This window comes from Sphaeramia orbicularis, chromosome 8 (assembly GCF_902148855.1).
Source record: "Sphaeramia orbicularis chromosome 8, fSphaOr1.1, whole genome shotgun sequence".
NCBI lineage: Eukaryota > Metazoa > Chordata > Actinopteri > Kurtiformes > Apogonidae > Sphaeramia > Sphaeramia orbicularis.
In genome coordinates this window covers 47,014,132-47,032,427 of record NC_043964.1, presented here as the reverse complement: position 1 = coordinate 47,032,427, position 18,296 = coordinate 47,014,132, and the positions used below count along the sequence as shown (strand labels likewise).

General features: G+C 37.9%; 1 protein-coding gene across 1 annotated transcript; it reads left to right on the top strand.

Moving 5' to 3' along the window:
- The first annotated feature begins 1,653 nt into the window (after positions 1-1,653).
- On the top strand, positions 1,654-13,328 carry LOC115423717 (pyruvate dehydrogenase (acetyl-transferring) kinase isozyme 2, mitochondrial-like). The gene is made up of 11 exons (XM_030140715.1): positions 1,654-1,861; positions 3,130-3,271; positions 7,282-7,353; positions 7,755-7,942; positions 8,194-8,283; positions 9,596-9,673; positions 9,762-9,838; positions 10,378-10,476; positions 11,255-11,365; positions 11,444-11,557; positions 12,445-13,328. The coding sequence occupies exons 1-11, from the start codon at positions 1,732-1,734 to the stop codon at positions 12,586-12,588; spliced, it is 1,245 nt and encodes a 414-aa protein (XP_029996575.1). The 5' UTR covers positions 1,654-1,731; the 3' UTR covers positions 12,589-13,328.
- Positions 13,329-18,296: the final 4,968 nt, after the last annotated feature.

Sequence of the window (18,296 nt, the reverse complement as noted above, 5' to 3'; positions counted from 1 at the left end):
TGTGTCCTGGGAATTCAAACCAAATAATACATGGACTGAGGTAGAATCAATTTACCTTGAAAGTCATGTTCACAAACATAACTTACTGTTCCTCTTTATTCTTCTGTGGTACCTTTAGACAGAACCAACCCTTTTCTTGTTCTGTGTTTTATTCCTGTTTGTTTGCAGTTGTTTTCATGTGCATTTTTAGAACCATTATAACTGCCTATATGTTATATATGTTATTTGTCCAATGCAAGGCTTGTGCAATGTCACAACACTTGTTTCTTTCCAGAGTTGCATTAATTCTTGGCGAACATCTTGTATTTATGATGGGAAAATAAGGCCACTGAGTAAAGTCTACAATATGTAAATACCACACCTTAATTCTTGTGATAGTAGACCTTTTTTCTTGTGATATTTTGGATTTTATTCTAATAAAATATTATGGTTTTATTTTTGAAAGCATGAATTCTTGAATTAACTTTTATTCTTAAGTTAACTCATGTTTATTTGTGATATTTTTTTTCTTGTAGTATTATAACATGATATAGGGAAATAGGTATTCAATCAAGGCAATGGAACAACTTTATTCTCAAAATATTTTTATTTTATACTGGTTATATTACAAATGTATTCATATAATACTACTTTTTTTTCCCAAATAGTATTGCATTTTTATTGTTATAATATTGTGACTTTATAAACAATAATATCATGACTCTAGGCAAGGTAATATTACAACTTTATTCTCATAATATAAAAAAAATATTCCTGTATTCTGTTCTTATTCTTGCACTAATGCAATTTCATTCTTGGTTTCAATTTATGCTTATAATATTGTGCCTTTAAAAAGGTATCATTATGACATTAATCAAAGTAATAGTGCAACATTATCATCATAAAATTTCAACTTTACTCTTTATTCTTTTAATATTATTACTTTATTGTCACAATATTAGGATTTAATTTTTGTAATGTTACTGCTTTGTTCTCTTATTATAATGACTATTGTAGAGCTGAAATGACTAATCAATTAATCAACTCGAATCGATTAAAAAAATAATTCCATTACAATTTTCCTGAATCAAAGCTTTGTTTCTTTAATTCTGCTGTTGCTAAACATTGGTTCCACTGTTGCGTTTCACATGGATGCTTATTGTCTTTTTACATTTTTACTACTTTATTCAAATAATTGTTTGATCGAATCAAATCAAAGAAAATAATTGACAGATTAACTGATTACAAAAATAAGTGATAGCTGCACCTCTAGACTATTGTGTCTAAATATTGACCTTTATTCTCCTTATATCATGTTGGTTTGTTGTCCTTGGTGTCGTCAGTGGATATATGTAGTATTTCTTCCACATGTTCTCATGCTCCTCAGATAAACAGTCCTGGTACCTGTATTTACCACAAGTTTCATGTGATGACAGGTACATGTAAGTGACTCTTTTCCATCCAGGCTGTTTATCATAGAGAGGAAACGTTATGTAAAGAATGCCTGACCCACTCATCCACTCACACCTCCTTGTTTGCAATCCTTCTCCAGTCCAAGTAGGTGGGATTCCTGGAATCCCATTTGTCGGTTCCTGCCCTCCCCCGCTCTCCCATTGGCTGACACTTTCTATTAAATAACAGCCTCCTGTATGTAGCAGCAGATCGTAAACAACTGCATCCCCTCTACAGAAGGACATTACTCTAAATGGTTCTTTTTTTTTCTCCTTTTGTTCTTTGACTTTTGAGGAGCTCATGAACAGTAAAATGAAGTTTGTGCGCTCTCTGATGAAAGCGGCGGCGCTGGCTAATGTGCCCAAACATATCGATCACTTTTCTAAGTTCTCCCCTTCTCCTCTCTCCATGAAGCAGTTCTTGGATTTTGGTGAGTGAATATGTCTTCATTACCAGACTGGTGTTTTGCAGCTACATGCACATCCTTAAAACAAGGCCAATTATTTATTTGCGTCTTGAAAACCTCATATCTCAGTTGCTCTTTCTCTGCTCTTTGTGCACAGATGGTTTATACACTAACAGTTACTATTGGAATGGATTTAAACTGGCACTGGTCCTAATCGTTCAGTACAAATGTCCTAAAATAGGTTAATCATATGTATTATGGTATCAGAAGGAACACTGACTAAAATGATAGATCTATGACAAATAAAGGTGTAAATAGAGATGTATATAGTAAAACAGTCTCATCTATCTTTCTTGATCTCTCCTGTTGGTATACTCTGTTGGGTTTCATATTCTGTTCTGTCAGTAAATGAATTTGGTTGCAGAGCCAAAAGCACTTACATGTTTTCTCCCATTTAAAACAGAGAGTCACTCACCAGAAAACAGATTTATCCACCCACACCGTAACTGCCCTTTCAATAGTTGACGTTACCTGTAACAGTATTGTTCATGTGCTTGGGTTAAACAGCATGAACTGATGGTTGAGTGTCATGCAAATCATTTCAATTAATCAGATTTTTGTCTGTTTTGTTCATTTACACCACCACTGTAATATAAGTCTACTGATATTTTGGTTGTACACATAAACATTTTTTATAGAATTTGAGGCAATGTGAGTCAATTACTGAAATATTCCATTGAAAGACATGTAAATAACTCCAGCAATTTGCCTAAAAAGGTCATAATTAAAAAAATAAGTGTTCTCCATTGAACTCATAAAAAAGGAGAATGAGACACAAGGAGATCATAAAATTGAAAGAATGTTAAAAAAAAATATATATATAATGCTAATGGTATGTAAATAAGAGTAAAATATGTTATTTCTATCAGTTTCAACAACTGCCTCTATAAAAGTGAGTGGAGGCAGTTATTGCCAGTATATCAGGACCGTTATTTTGTAAAATGATTGTAATGAGGAAATTATGTAAGAACTGCCACAGGCCAATCATTATCCACATTTACATTACATTACATTAAGGATAAACAGGTAAAAGAAATTATTTCGATATGCTTCCGAATAGTTTTTTGTTGCCACTCTCTGTCTTGAGACATGTCTGTTTACTGATGGGCGCTATGAGATGTGACTGAAAGGCCCAGATAAAACCAGCAGATGGATTATTTAGTCAAACCAGCAATTAATTGTTTCTACCTTTTACTGAGGTTTAATGTTTTATTATCATTTTATTACTGCAGGTTCAACGAATGCCTGTGAGCGCACTTCGTTTGTCTTCCTTCGTCAGGAACTTCCTGTCCGTTTGTCCAACATCATGAAGGAGATCAACCTGCTGCCGGACCGGCTACTGGCCACGCCCTCGGTCCAGATGGTTCAGAACTGGTAAGGTCCACAAACTGTCCCCCTGTGACATGTCCTACAATAACAGGACAGGCATCTATGTCTGTGCTGTAGTGGTGTGATATTGGGATACTAATTTTATACACAATGAAAGAACCACACAATGACTTACACCTGTCACTTTTAACTGTCACTGTTAACTGAGTCCGAGTTAACAGCTGAACCTCATACCAGAACCAAATACAATATTTTCTCAAACACCACTGAAAGATGAATTTAGGACAACTTGCTGCATTCACTATCATTTTAGATTTAGATTTTTTTTCCAGTACGAAACAAGTTTTTTGTTGTTTTTTTTTTTTTTTTTTTTTACTTCAGACCAGTCTCACAACAATTATTTTATATTTTATTAATCCATAAAGACTCAGTGCTAATTTTGTGGCAGTTCCCAAATTAATTTTTATGTCAATTAAACCTTTCTTAAGTGATTTATCACCATTTATTCATTCATTTTCTGAACCCACTTTATCCTCACTAGGGTCGCGGGGTTGCTGCCCTATCCCAGCTACTTATGGGTGAAGGCAGTGTACACCCTGGACGTGTTGCCAGTTTATCACAGGGCTGACACATAGAGACAAACAATCACTCTCACATTCACACACATGGGCCAACTCATTAACCTATCAGTGCATGTCTTTGGACAGTGGGAGGAAGCCTGAGTACCCAGAGAGAACCCACGCAGACATGGGGAAAACATGCGAACTCCACACAGAAAGGTCCCACCCATCGACTGGTGTTGGAATCAAACCCAGGACCTGATTTATCACCATTTATTATAATATTATCCTCTGTATGTTGTGAAAGTCAGGTATTTTCCTTAATCTAATTTACTAATTATGTAAATTAAAGTTGAGGGTTATTATATCAAAAACAGTGAAAACTGAAGAAAAAGTTACTTTTTCAGCAAAGATATCAATAACTGAACATAAACACTAGTGTCTCCATCTATTATCTTTTATCAAACTCCATGGGTTTTACTGATGAATCAATATTGTAGAAGATGACGGTGTATCCATGTTCACTATGGAGCCTCTGAACATCCAAATGGGTCATATCTGATGATCATGAAAAGATGACAAACTGCATTTTATACCAGTTATTTACATGTATTAATAGGTTTAGTGGCTCAGAAGTTATTAAATATTTTAAATCAGTAGTAAATCAGTGGTTGTTTAGGATTTCGAGGGCTAAATTGAAGGTAGCTAGACAGAAAAATCCTCTTTACACAACACTTCTGTTATGGGAATATTTCACCTTTATTCTGGAATGACGTCTGTGTAAACAAAACAGTGGGATCATTTGGTCCCAGCTTTATCAAGGCTTTGTAATGCCTCTGGAGGTAGTAACAAAGCTGTGATAAAGGTTGAATCATGATTCCGGAATGCTATGTAAAAGGAACACTTCTCATTCCACAACCAAGGTGTCGTTTTGATGACGTATTGCATGTACGACCCCCGCGCTGGGGGGATTTAAAAATGAGTGCGTGCTGTGTGCAGTAAACAAATAAATCAACGTGACCAGAAAGATGTTGAACTGGGGAGATGCTGAGATCCGCAAGCTGCTGTCACTTCGAGTGGAGGACTCTATCCATGCTGACATTTGTGAAACGGTGAAAGACGGGCTCTGGAGGGGTTAGTCACACCGCTATGCTTGGGGTATTTCTAACGCGCAAGTTATACATCACCCTATGTGCTGCACTGCATCACCACTTCTTTGATTACGAAATGCAAGTCCGCTGTGTAAAAGTCCAGCCTGTCTCACCTCTGTTACTCCTTTGGCTTGGCTGTGCAAATCGGTCAATGGTGGCAAAAAGGTGGGATCCCCATCTCTCCTTTTTTCTGGGATCTCTGTGTAAAAGTGGCTATAGAGACGAATCTATACAGTAAAATTGCAAAAACTTTTTGTTGTGTGAAGTGTAGCTGCTTCATACTTATTGCTAGATACACCTCTGTACCATTAGTCTGATTGAATTTGTTCTTGTTTTTCATGGGCTAAGTTTGAGTCTTACTACTCTTAATATCAGCTCAAAAGCCTGGTGTTTTCCCAGTGCTAAACACACTCCAGAGAAGGGGAAGGTGGTGGTGGTGTGTGTGGGGTGGGGGGATGGTGAACTTTCCCCCAGTTCCTCGTCTATGCCCTGCCCTTCTCCTTCTCCGTCTTCTTCTTCTTTCTTTTCCTCCCGCCTGTTTGTTTTTGAAACCACAGAGAACAGCTTGTACAGTTGGACTTTGTCACTGCTCTGGGTGATAAACAAGGTTATACACAGGACAGAAATACATTATTTTTTTTACACACATTCTAATGCAACTTGTGAGTCTATATATTTTGATGGTAATTTTCACAGGATCTGTGACCTTTGACTTCATTGGTAGTTATTTGTGGCACTACAGACAAAGTTGTTTTGTTTTGTTTTTACCAAAGAAATAAATGTGTAGTAATGAGGGAATTCACCTGCATTGATTTTGTTCAGATATTTGGTCAGGACTCAATGTACTTTCCAAACTCTTAACCACACCCCCTACTGGCTCTGGGAATTTTCTTGGAATAGGATCCCTCACAGAATGTATAGGATATAGTATTTCACCAAAGTAATAAATGCTGAATCACAATGATGAGAGCAATTTATGTTGCACAAATTTGAAATACCTTGAACTTAAATGTTTTCTTGAATGTAAACACACTGATATGACTTAAAAGAGACCACATGGTGTTCACATAACCCTAAAGACCCAAATACCTGCTGGCGACAAATGCATCTACTGGTTTAAAATGTTTAATAACTTTTTAGCCATTAATCCTGTCAATACATGTAAATAATTGTTATCCTCACTGTAATTCTTTATCTTTTTAAGATGGCACCGGTGATGCGGCAGCCTGTTATGTGCAACTCTGTACTGCTGTCGTAACCAAACAATTTCCTGCAAAGGATAAATAAAGTATCTATCTATCTATCTAGCTATCTAGCTAGCTAGCTAGCTAGCTAGCTAAAATGCAGTGTCAGTTATGACCCATTTGGACGTGCAGAGCCTCTGTAGTGAATGTGGATTCACCAGTAAAACCCATGTAATTTGATAAATGACTGGATGGAGATGCATACACACACACACACACACACACACACACACACACACAAGAATAAAGTAACCATAAAAATAAGCAAAAATAGGCAAGTAATTACATAAAAAAGAATAAATCACCAAAAATGACTTGTAACATGAATGAAATAAGCCACAAACTGAAAAAAACTGAAGAACAAAATAATAAAATACACAACAAAATATAGAAAAATAAACAAAATAAGCAACAAAGTGAACAAAAACAAATAAAATAGCAAATAAAATAGATCAAATATTGTAATTGAAAATAAGTACATGAACAAAATTAGGTTATAGATGCTTGTTTTAATGTTCAGTTATTGGCATATTTTGTTGAAAAAGCCTCTTTTTCGGCAATTTTCTCTGTTTTGATATAATAACCGCTGAATCTGCTTGAAGCTTTAATGAAAATCTTCATGATCAGTAAATTAAATAGTGGAAAATACCCGATTTTCATGTTGTCATAATTAATGGTGATAAATCACCTAGGAAAGGTTAAATCAAGAGAGAAAATCATTTAGGAACTGCCACAAAAGTAGCACTGGGTCTTAATGGGTTAACTGCCAGAGAAGATATATTTAAGGAGGCAGACCCAAAACTTCTGTTTCAGTATCATAAACAGATTAATGAACTTAGTCATCAGCAGCTGCTCGTGACCAGCCGAGGGGGAGTCATGTTACATGTTGAATTGCAACTACACACACATAAATTACATGTCAGGCCTGGTGACGGATGCCAGTGTTTACTCCTTTCTGCACACAGCCCTCCACCCCCACCTTCCATTCCCTTCCCGGCTTTTGTAACTGGCTCATCCAGTGGAATGTAGCAACGACTCAGTGCGAGTGTCTGTGTTTGTCTGAATTGTCTAATGCTGCATGTCCTTGTGTTTTCCCTCAGGTACATTCAGAGTCTGATGGAGATCTTGGACTTTTTGGACAAAAGCCCTGATGACCTGAGTACCCTTGAGATGTGAGTGTAACACATCAAATCAAAAATAAGGTTTAATTTCTTTATCCATTATACACTCATGTAAACACAACATTTTTTTTTTTTAAATGGACCTTTTGTATAAATATGGTCACTTCCAGATCCAAAAAGCTGACATGGTCAAGGCCAAAATCCAAACACCTTTGACTGTATTCTGTCCACTTCTTAACTTCTCATACTTGTCTGTGTTTTGGTCATTGAAGTCTGTGACAACATAAAAAACAGTAAAATAATGTTTTTTAAAAAAGTAATTTTGAGTGGAATCCCCTATACCGCAATGTAGTAATTAGAGTATCTCTAATATGAACAGGACAGCATAATCTCCATAGGAGAAGAAATAAATGCCATCTAACCTCTGACCTTTTCCTGTCTCCCATGACCAGGTTTGTTGAGGTGTTGGAGACCATCCGAAACAGACACAATGAGGTGGTCCCCACCATGGCTCAGGGCGTGATTGAGTACAAAGACACCTTTGGCCAACAGGATGCTGTCACTGACCACAACATCCAGTACTTTCTGGATCGCTTCTACACCAGCCGCATTTCTATCCGCATGCTCATCAACCAGCACAGTGAGCTGACACACACACACACACACACACACACACACACACACACACATACACACACACACATGCACGCACACACACACACACACACACACACACACACACACATTTCAGTTCACACCCATCTTAACCTGTTTATCACAAAATCAATATCAATTCCATGATGTGGCTTAGGGTGGGTTGCATAATTTATCATAATTATATCTACAAAAAACCTTATTTTGTTCTCTCTCTCCTCTTCCTTTTCCTTGCAGCTCTTGTCTTCAATGGCAACACAAACCCCGCCCACCCTGACACCATTGGCTGTATTGACTCTATGTGTGACGTGACGGAGGTTACACGAGGTAAAAAAAATGCTGAGTGAGCAAGAGTGGGTCTAGAGCTGCAGCTATCAACAGAAAACATGTTTATTCTACAACCACAAAAAATATAAAAGCAAAAGGATATATAAAAATTATCCATAAATATAAACAAACAAGTCTAATGACATCTACAAACAGTATGTGCACTACATACTCCACAAGAACACAGACATTTGTTTGTTTCCTCAAGGCGGAAAAACAAGAACAAAGTTCGCTCTGACTGAGACATTTCACACTTCATGAGAAACTCAAGTGCTGAACTCGTGGGGGGTCCTCTGCTTTTCCGCATTAACCTTCGCTACACCACTTCAAATACCTGACGAATCGCGCAATAGTTCTTGCACACCACACAAGAAGAGAGTTCTGCCCGAACGGAGAACAAGATGCTTGAACTCCCCAGCCAGAGCTGTGAGAACAAAACTTCATTTTGTTCCTGTAGCCCCGGGAGTGAGAAGAAAATTCTTTGTTTTCACGGAATATATAGCAAGCTTTACATACAACTTAAAAAATAAAGACAAATATTTTTAATGTTTGTGTGAAAGCTTAAAAGTTTAAAGGAGTAAGTGATGGTTCTAATGTAGAAAAGTGAGCATATAGACATTTTCTTCCTTTTTGTCCTTGTCTCTTCTGAGCTACGCTCCATGTTTGTATTAATCATGGCATCATGTGCTTCACAATAAGTGTTCGTGTGAAACACAACAGTGGTACCAATGTTTAGCGGCAACGAAATTGAGAAAACAAAGTTTTGATTTGGGAAAATTGTAATAATATATATATATATATATATATATATATATATATATATATATATATATATATTTTTTTTTTTTTTTTATTGATTCAAGTCCATTAGTCGTTTATGCTCTAAGTGAGTCCCTGGGGTTGATAGGAAACTAGGACAAATATCAGCCCTCTATATTCTGTTTGTTATTTTGTGTCCATCAATAGAAAATATGACCTTTCCTATGAGGAGACAGGTAGAAAATCTCAGCACAAATATGGATATTAATGTTAGGTGACATACAGGGCAGAGCCTAACAGCTACTATATATGCATACCAAAATTCAGAATAGAGTAGAGGCTGCTGCAAACCCAATTTGCATTTGTTGCTGGCCCCACAAATGCTGGCTGTGATTCACTGTGATTCACTGTGATTCGCTGTGATGCTGTGAAACACACTTGTTTATGCAGATGATAGCTGTGAACTTATCAGATCTGTTAATCTTTATGTCAGGTTTATCAAGTTCATCCTGGGCAAAGAGTACCCTTGTGTTTCCTTTTCTGTCTCTGCCAGATGCCTATGAGAGTGCCAAGCTACTTTGTGAGCAGTATTACCTAGGAGCTCCAGAGCTGGAACTCCGGCAAATAAATGGTTAGACACATACCCTGAACATTTTTCCATTGGGTGGTTAATTTGTGCTTTGTGCATAGATCAGACTTTTTTCCATTTTCTTTCACAGTAAACAACATCAGAGAGCCAATCCAGATCTCATATATCCCATCCCACCTCTACCACATGCTCTTTGAACTCTTCAAGGTAATAAATAATACAGCAGATGTTTGCATGCAGTGTTGTAGAAATTTTCACAAAGTAATAATAATAATAATAATGGATTGGATTTATATAGCGCCTTTCTAGACACCCAAAGTAAGTAAGGCTATGACATGAAATTACAAATTGGAAAACTAAGGGTGGTAAAAATTAATAACATGAATGACTAGAAGCACTCGGAGAGCGCAGACCTCCACCAAGGCAGATCAGTGCTCACCACCCCCACTCCACCTGATCACCACCAAAATGTAATCATTTGTTCCTTGTGCCAGTATGAAAATTTCCTGAAAATTTCATCCAAATCCGTCCATAAATTTTGAGTTATCTCGCACACGGACAGACAGACAGACAGACAGAAAAACCAATGCCGGCAAACACATAACCTCCTTGACAGAGGTAAATATAAATGTTTGTCCACCAGAAATGGTGTGCTAATTTTGGAGCTATCCTATAAAATCTATCACTCCTGCAGCACTCTGTGATCAACCAACAAATCAATAAACTTAACTTTGTCCTCTCTGCAGAATGCCATGAGAGCGACCATTGAGAATCATGAGGCTAGCAGGACCCTCCCACCAATTACAGTCTTGGTAGCCCTTGGTGGAGAGGACCTGTCGATTAAGGTAAGCATCATTGACCAGAATTGTACTATTGTCACAATTTTCCAAGGATGCAAGGCAAGAGTACAATTTACTTCCACTATTACAGCTTAGTTATGAGCGACTATACACAAAACATAATCAGAAACTTTTATGTCTTGAGTGTAAGAGCATGAAAGGCGTTACCTGAATGTACTAAATTCTTTGACTAAGAATAGAAACAGAACTCATGAATCTATAGACTACCCTAATCCTGTCTTACCAGAGCCACACAGAATTCCTAAGCGCATACATTATTTTTACATGCACTAAGGTGATTATTTTCTTCTTATCCCCATAATGAAGTGGTGTTTGTCCACCCTGTGCCCTACTGTGCAAGTTACCTTGACTTACTTCTGTTCAGCTGCTTACAGAGATTACATAAACCCAATTAGAGTTTCATTATCATCAAAGAATCTAAATCCACTCAGATACAGAGCCCATTCATTTCCATAACACTACACAACCATATTTAGATGGGATTAACTCAGCACACTATTGGGGCAATATGTGCAACCTTTGGCCTAATTGCCAACTGTGAAAAACTGAACATGCTCATTGAGGGTAAGCACATTTGCCTTTCCAATCTAGTGTCGTCTACCAGACAAACAGGAAACTTGCCAGCTATAAACAGCCTGTGTTATGAATGCCATTAGTAGGCTGACAAATTCAGAGGTAGAGATTTAGATGTGTCCACTTACGTAATAATTGTTGTTATGGTGTTTGGTTGATTCAAGTCGTCATCATGTCTTTCTTCCTCTAGATGAATGACAGAGGTGGCGGTGTTCCTTTCAGAAAGACAGAGCGTCTGTTCAGTTATATGTATTCCACAGCTCCAAGACCTTCTATAGCAGATAAACACAGAGCCCCACTGGTGAACAACACACATACACGTTCAAACATAGTATGAATATGATGACAGTAGCTAACATTTGTGTACTAATATGTACAGGCTGGGTTTGGTTATGGACTACCCATCTCTCGGCTCTACGCTCGCTACTTCCAGGGAGACTTGCAGCTGTATTCTATGGAGGGCCATGGCACCGATGCTGTCATACACCTGAAGGTAATAAACAGTAAAAACATGGAAACACACACATGAACTCACCAACATATTACCACATATATGTACTTCAACCTCCAATGGTAAGCAAGGGACAAAGAAAAGTAAAACAGTATAAATCGTAAACCAGTATATGTATGTTTTTGTTTGTTTATGCCTAGCCTAACTAGAATCTGCGTCTACCGTATTTTAGCTTCTGCAGTGTTTATCAGTCATGTAGCTCTGCTTTATTGTCCAGTATGGGCAAAGAATTCACACCAAGATGTGCTGAAAATGTACAACTACTTCCATAGCACCTGTCTGCAATAGACAGCTAAAACATTTTTCAAGTTGTAGTCCCTGAAGTGAATTTTTAGTTTGGCATTTGGCCCATTCTAGTGCACTTGAAGCAGTGGGCTACCACTGCTTGTAACCTGGTCTAAACCTATAGGTCCAGGTGAAATTACCTAGTATAAATGGTTTTTTTTTCTGGGTTTTTTTCCCCCTTGTTTTTTTTTTTTTTTTTGCTTTTGCCTTTGAACCTTTATTGAGATTGTAGAGAGGCAGGAAAGATGGTGGGGTGCCCAGTATGAATGGTTTTGATGGCACTTTGATGGCACAGAAACTGTAAACTACAGTACATTCAACAACAGTTGAGGCAACAGTGCTAATCACTAAGCCACCATGTTGCATTATTTCTTGCTTGGATTTACAGTCCATGTAAGGTGAAAGAGCCAGCATATATTCCAGGTTGTCACATTGTTTGTTCAATACAAGATTCAGGTACTTTTGCTAACACTAAGATTCATATTAAAATGATTATCTCCTTCATGTACAGCAAAGTGTTGATTGAGTGACCAAGTCACAGTTAATCACCCCAACATTAAATTCTGCTCTTTCTCTGTACTTAGGCATTGTCATCAGACTCGGTGGAGCGCCTGCCAGTTTTTAATAAGTCTGCTTTGCGTCACTACAAGCTAAGTTTGGAGGCAGACGACTGGTGTGTTCCATCCAAGGAGCCCCTGGACCTCGCTATCTATCGCACAACAAAGTGATTAGGTCTTGACCTGACATCCCTTCTGGCACAAACTCACAAGTGCCACAAAATGCCCCTTCAATGGCACGGCATTATGGGACCAAAACTATTATGCTGCCAGTGAATGGGACCAAAAGCGGGCCAAGAAAACTAAAGAGAGAGAAGAGCATCAGAGGAATCTCCTTGATTGGAGTGTGTTCTTCTTGGGGCTTCATGTGTCATGCTTTCTTTACATATGTGCTTTTGATGAAGGCAGAAGAGGAGAATGTGCTAAGATAGTAAACAAAGATTCATGGACAGAGATTCAAAGGAAGAGAGTGAGAAAATACAAGGACTGATGATGGAGTTGAATGTTTGGATCAAGAACGCTAATGATGAAAATGTTATGAACACAGGATTGTTTTGTAATAATCGCTGCACAGTGGTTTCTGGTCATACTTTAGACTCAGATTCAGAGGTCTGATATCAAACAATAATCCACTATGTAGCTAGTCACTTGCTAAGCTAACATTAATATTACAGACTGACAGGACAGGTATATAAGATAGCAACAACAGCTAACTTCCTTTTAACATCCACCATTTCCATGAATCCCACACCCAAGCAAAAGTTAATCTAAGTGTTGGTTTGGGGATATATGGTAGTATGAATACCTCCGCCAAGGAGGTTATGTTTTTGCCAGGGTTTGTTTGTTTGTTGGTTAGTAAGCAACATAACTGAAATAGTTATGGACAAATTTTCATGGGGGGGGGGAGCTGATCTGCTTTGGCGGGGGCCTGCGCTCTCAGAGTGCTTTTCTAATTTGGGAATATTTTCTAGATTTTGTTTAGCATGTAGGTAAATCAGAGCCTAACCAACAGTTTAGGTGTGGCCTAAACATAACTTAAACCCAAACCGTCAAGAAAAAATAAAAAAAAATAATAAAAATTACAGCTAAGGAGGTGGCTAATCATACAGTGTGTTAAGTAGTGGCGGGCTGTGCATTTGGTACCTGGGCCTCCAGTGGGGATTTAATCCACCTCTTAATGCCATCACTACAATGTCACAATTATAAAAACCATGAATACTATGCAAAACTAGAAAAGCACTCGGAGAGCGCAGACCTCCATCAAGGCAGATCAGTCCCCCCCCCCCCCGATCACCACCAAAATTTAATCATTTGTTCCTTGCACTAGTATCAACATTTCCTGAAAATTTCATCAAAATCCATCCATAACTTTTTGAGTTATCTTGCTAACTAACCAACAAACAAACAAACCCCAATGAAAACATAACCTCCGCCATTCCTTGGTGGAGGTAAAACCCCCCACAAAATAACAAAATGTGGCATTATAGAGAGAGAAAGAGATAGACATTTGGCGTATTAAGGGTGAATACCATTACTAAAGCAAGAAACCCAGTTAAAATAACTCCAAACCTCTACACTACAACCGCAACTGTGCCAGGTACATCATCTGAAGCAGTTCAGAATCAATATTTATCTAATAACATGACAAAAACTTAAAAAAGATAGCCTACTCACCAGAGATGCTTATTATTTATATACAAAATCCAACCTCCTTTCTTTGCACCGGAAAATTTCCATGACTCTGCCATAGAGGTGATCTGTGCTCTTCAGTTCGATCAATATGTCCTTTTTTATGGTCATGGAGGCCAAGGCTGAGAGTCAGCTCTGTCTAGTCGTATTGCTGGCATAAGTTTCTATTCTCTTGAGGGCAGAGAATATCTCCTCAAACAGCTGGCTGACATCGGTGTTGGCCAACCTTTCCTCATGATGTCTGGCCTGAAAATGGATTTTTAAGCATGTCCGAGACCAAATTATTTTCCTCTCCTCTGTCAGTCATTGCAGGCATAAAAAAATCTTCCTCAAATGTATTAATAGTTCAATTCAATTCAATTCAATGGGCTTTATTGGCATGAATCAAAAAGAATATTCATTAATTCATTCATTCATTATCTGAACCCACTTTATCCTCACTAGGGTCATGAGGGTAGCTGGAGCCTATCCCAGCTACTTATGGGTGAAGGCGGAGTACACCCTTGACATGTTGCCAGTTCATTGCAAGGCTTCAAAAAGAATATTGCCAAAGCTATATCAAATAATACTTTGCTCTTACCATCCAATCAGAGGAAGGATAAATGCTGACGACATTGGGGGCCAGCTAGATTGCTCTGTGAGGTGAAATTGAAATCTGATTGGTTAAAGAAACAGTCCTGATGCTATACAGTTTAAGTTACATGGGGAAGCACTGCTGACTTTGAAGGCCCAGGGCAGATTTGATTAACCCTGGCAACAGAGAGATTGAAATCTGACTGCACAAAATATCTTACATCCACATACATGAACTGAAAGCAGTGTAGCCAAGAGAAATGCCAAAAAGTGAAGAGGATAGTTTAGGGAATTTAGGGAATAAATTAATACAATTTCATGGAACAAATATTAGAATTTAGGTTGTAAACGTAGGTCAGTGTTTCTGATGATGTTTAGGCCAGCAGAGAAGGCCTTGCTAGCCCTGATGGCCCACCACTAATGTTAAGGTACCAATTTAATTTGAGGCCCCCACCCACAGTAGCTAATACTTCTGACTGACAGTGCAAGGTTTTTCCCAGAATATCTGTTTTCCCACAGAATGTTTATCTGGAACTATGTTATGTTGGCTAATGTATGATGGGTTTGTTTAGAAGATACAGCAGTATTGTCTAGCTTGACAGAATTCTGCCTCTTACCTCATACAACAAAACCCATTTTTCCCATATGGGAATGTTTTTTTTTGGCCGATTCCTCTTTTCCATTAATACTATGCAAAATACTATGGAGTGTTTAGATTGTGCTTTGCTGCCATGTAGTTTTTTTTAGGGTACTTAAGAATGAAAATGGCATAAGACTGTCAATTGTGGAAGTATTTATTCAGTTCAACAAACACAACATTTTGTCTTTTGTTACTGATTTTTTTTTTTTATTTGAATTCTTTGCAAGCCATATTTTTGTTTGCATTGTAGATATTGACCATATCTGAAATTCTGTCTCTGTGCCATTTCTGTGTCAAACATGTCTCAGTGCCTATGTTTGACACAGAAATGGCAGTTGCTGAGCTACTCTATTTAGTGATGGTGAACAATGATTATGCAACTTTAGATTATAGTTTAACAGGTTCTGTAAACTTGTAATGTAAAGTCTGATGGTTATCCAGTAATTAGCTTTTCTAAAAATGTGGAAAGCATTTGATGTAGTGTCTTTTATTACCTCCGCCAAGGAGGTTATGTTTTTGCCAGGGTTTGTTTGTTTGTTTGTCTGTTTGTCTGTCTGTTAGTGTGCAACATAACTCAAAAAGTTATGGACAGATTTTGATGAAATTTTCAGGGTTTGTTGGAAATGGGATAAGGAAGAAATTATTAAATTTTGGTGGTGATCGGGGGTGGGGGGGCCCACGGGGGGGCAGACCAGAAAATTTCATCAAAATCTGTCCATAACTTTTTGAGTTATGTTGCACACTAACGGACAGACAAACAGACAGACAAACAAACAAACAAACCCTGGCAAAAACATAACCTCCTTGGCGTGGGGGGGGCCACTGATCAGCCTTGGCAGAGGTCTGCGCTCTCCGAGTGCTTCTAGTTTTAGGTGCATTCACAATTGCATTTACTGTGATTTTTTTTCTCTCTTTGTTAAGAGACTGTACATTGTATATTGAAACAAGCTGCACATTTTTGAGGATTTTTATTTTTTTAACAAAAGTTTGGAAAATAAATCACCATAACATGAATTCTGGATTCTTTTATTTATAAGGCATTTTGTTGAATAATTAATTAAATATGAGTAGCACATTGAAATCAGTGGCGGCTGCTTGTCCTTCAGAGAGGGGAAGCTTATTGTTGGCTTACATAAAAAAAAAAAAAAAGTCAAGTTATTTAAACATAAATTCGGCCCTCTGTTTCTTTTTATGAAAATGGTCAGTGACCTTATCGTACCAAGTAGACGTCTTTTCCAGGGACTGGACCAGTGTCCTCTCAATGTCCAGCAGAGCTAGGCTGCTTAGATCGCCTTGGCCCATTGTGTTGTGGGTGTAAGACTTCAGCCTTTTTAAACAAGAGATGCTCCTTTCACTCCGACATAGCCGACAGTTTGATTGATTTAATTATCTACAAAACGATATTAAACTCGAACAAGAAATGATTGAATTATGTAACTGAAACAAGAAAATGCTAAAGTTATGTTAAATTAAAACAAGGAAGTACAATGAGTGTGTTTTATTTACAGTGCAAGAAATGAACAAGTAATTTTGTAGTGGTTTCTCTCTCGATTTCACAGCAGAATGCATGACGGTATTAAACTGAACTGTGTCAGTGGAGTAGATCTCAAACTAGCTGTCAATCAAACAGGATTCAGCCTTTCAACTGATCCTCCAATCAGCACGTGGGATTCTGGCGTCCAGCTCAGCCGAGCTCCGCCCACAGCTCCATTCACCCCCAGAGATGCCCAGCGTCCGGGGGTGGGACAACATCGTGGCATTTATCTAATTACCGTCCAGTTTTGAGGCAATGAAAAAAAACTGTTCCACTCAGTCCCATTGAAGCCCATAGACGCCCGGCATCTACGGGCAAATGCACTGAGCAGAGATCAAATGAGAAAACAGTGCAACGGGAATGTATGAGAAGTGAACAACATCGAGTCTGCTGGTTTGTGATAAAGCTGATTCTGAACGAACTCGTCTTTGAGATTATTAAATCCTCGGTACTGTCGTGGTTCAGCTCTCCATTTAAATAGGGTCCTGATCTCACGTCACTTAGGCTAGGGTCTTACCCTTCGAGCACTAGCCCATTGAGATACTACTCAGCTGAACTTAATTGTGAAACACTCGCCTGCCTCTAACTATCTTTAACTCCAACCTCTGCCCCGCTAACTCTGATATCAAAGTTGCCAGGAGAGACCCGCTCTGTGGTCAACGGTGATATCAGCCCAGTTGGTGATAGCTGTTTCGTGGATTTAGTGCACTTGTTACATGAAAGGTAATAATTTAAAAGCCAGGAAAAATAGACTTTTGGGACATAAAAATGGTAGGTGGATAAAGGCTAAGACACCTTCAGGACTTTTGTTGTTATGCACACAATAAACCTAGCATTTTACATTCACCAACATAGTATACCACATAGGGAAATAATTCAAGGAGAATTTAGAAATTACTTTTTATAAATTTATTGTAGGCAATTTAGCAAAGCACAGCATGCATGAATTAAATTTCAATCAAACAATAAAACCTTAAACTGAAGCTCTGAGTCTAAACTAATCTCAGTCCTTCTAATAATACCCTCCGGTTAATAACCCACATCCCATTAGTTCAGTCCATCAGTCCTTCAAATTATCTCAGTTGTTGCATAGCTTGTAGTTCTCAAGGGGGAAAAATAAAAGTAATAAAAATAATAATGGGGTTGAAAGCCCTGTTGCTTCTATCAAAAATTGATAGAAAATTGAAATTGGAAAAGTTCCCAAATAAAAATAAATATTTCTCTAACTTCTGCAAAAAGGAAAAATCATGAATTGGTAAAAAGATCAAAAATTGGAAGGTGTTGTAAGCCCGGATAAATCGAAGAAAAGTAAAAACTATAAAAATAGAATCCAAAAATCAATCTAAATTAACGAGTTGAATAGACTGAATTTGTAGAAAATCTAATAACCGAGAAAAATCAGATAAATAGACCTAAAAACTAATAACTTCTTCCAGAAGTTTT

Bases quoted from the DNA above. Each gene is read 5' to 3' on its own strand.
- LOC115423717 (XM_030140715.1), top strand. From the start codon at position 1,732: ATGAACAGTAAAATGAAGTTTGTGCGCTCTCTGATGAAAGCGGCGGCG. The intron at 7,354-7,754 runs GTGAGTGTAACA...TCCCATGACCAG, and splicing joins GACCTGAGTACCCTTGAGAT to GTTTGTTGAGGTGTTGGAGA. The intron at 9,674-9,761 runs GTTAGACACATA...TTTCTTTCACAG, and splicing joins GGAACTCCGGCAAATAAATG to TAAACAACATCAGAGAGCCA.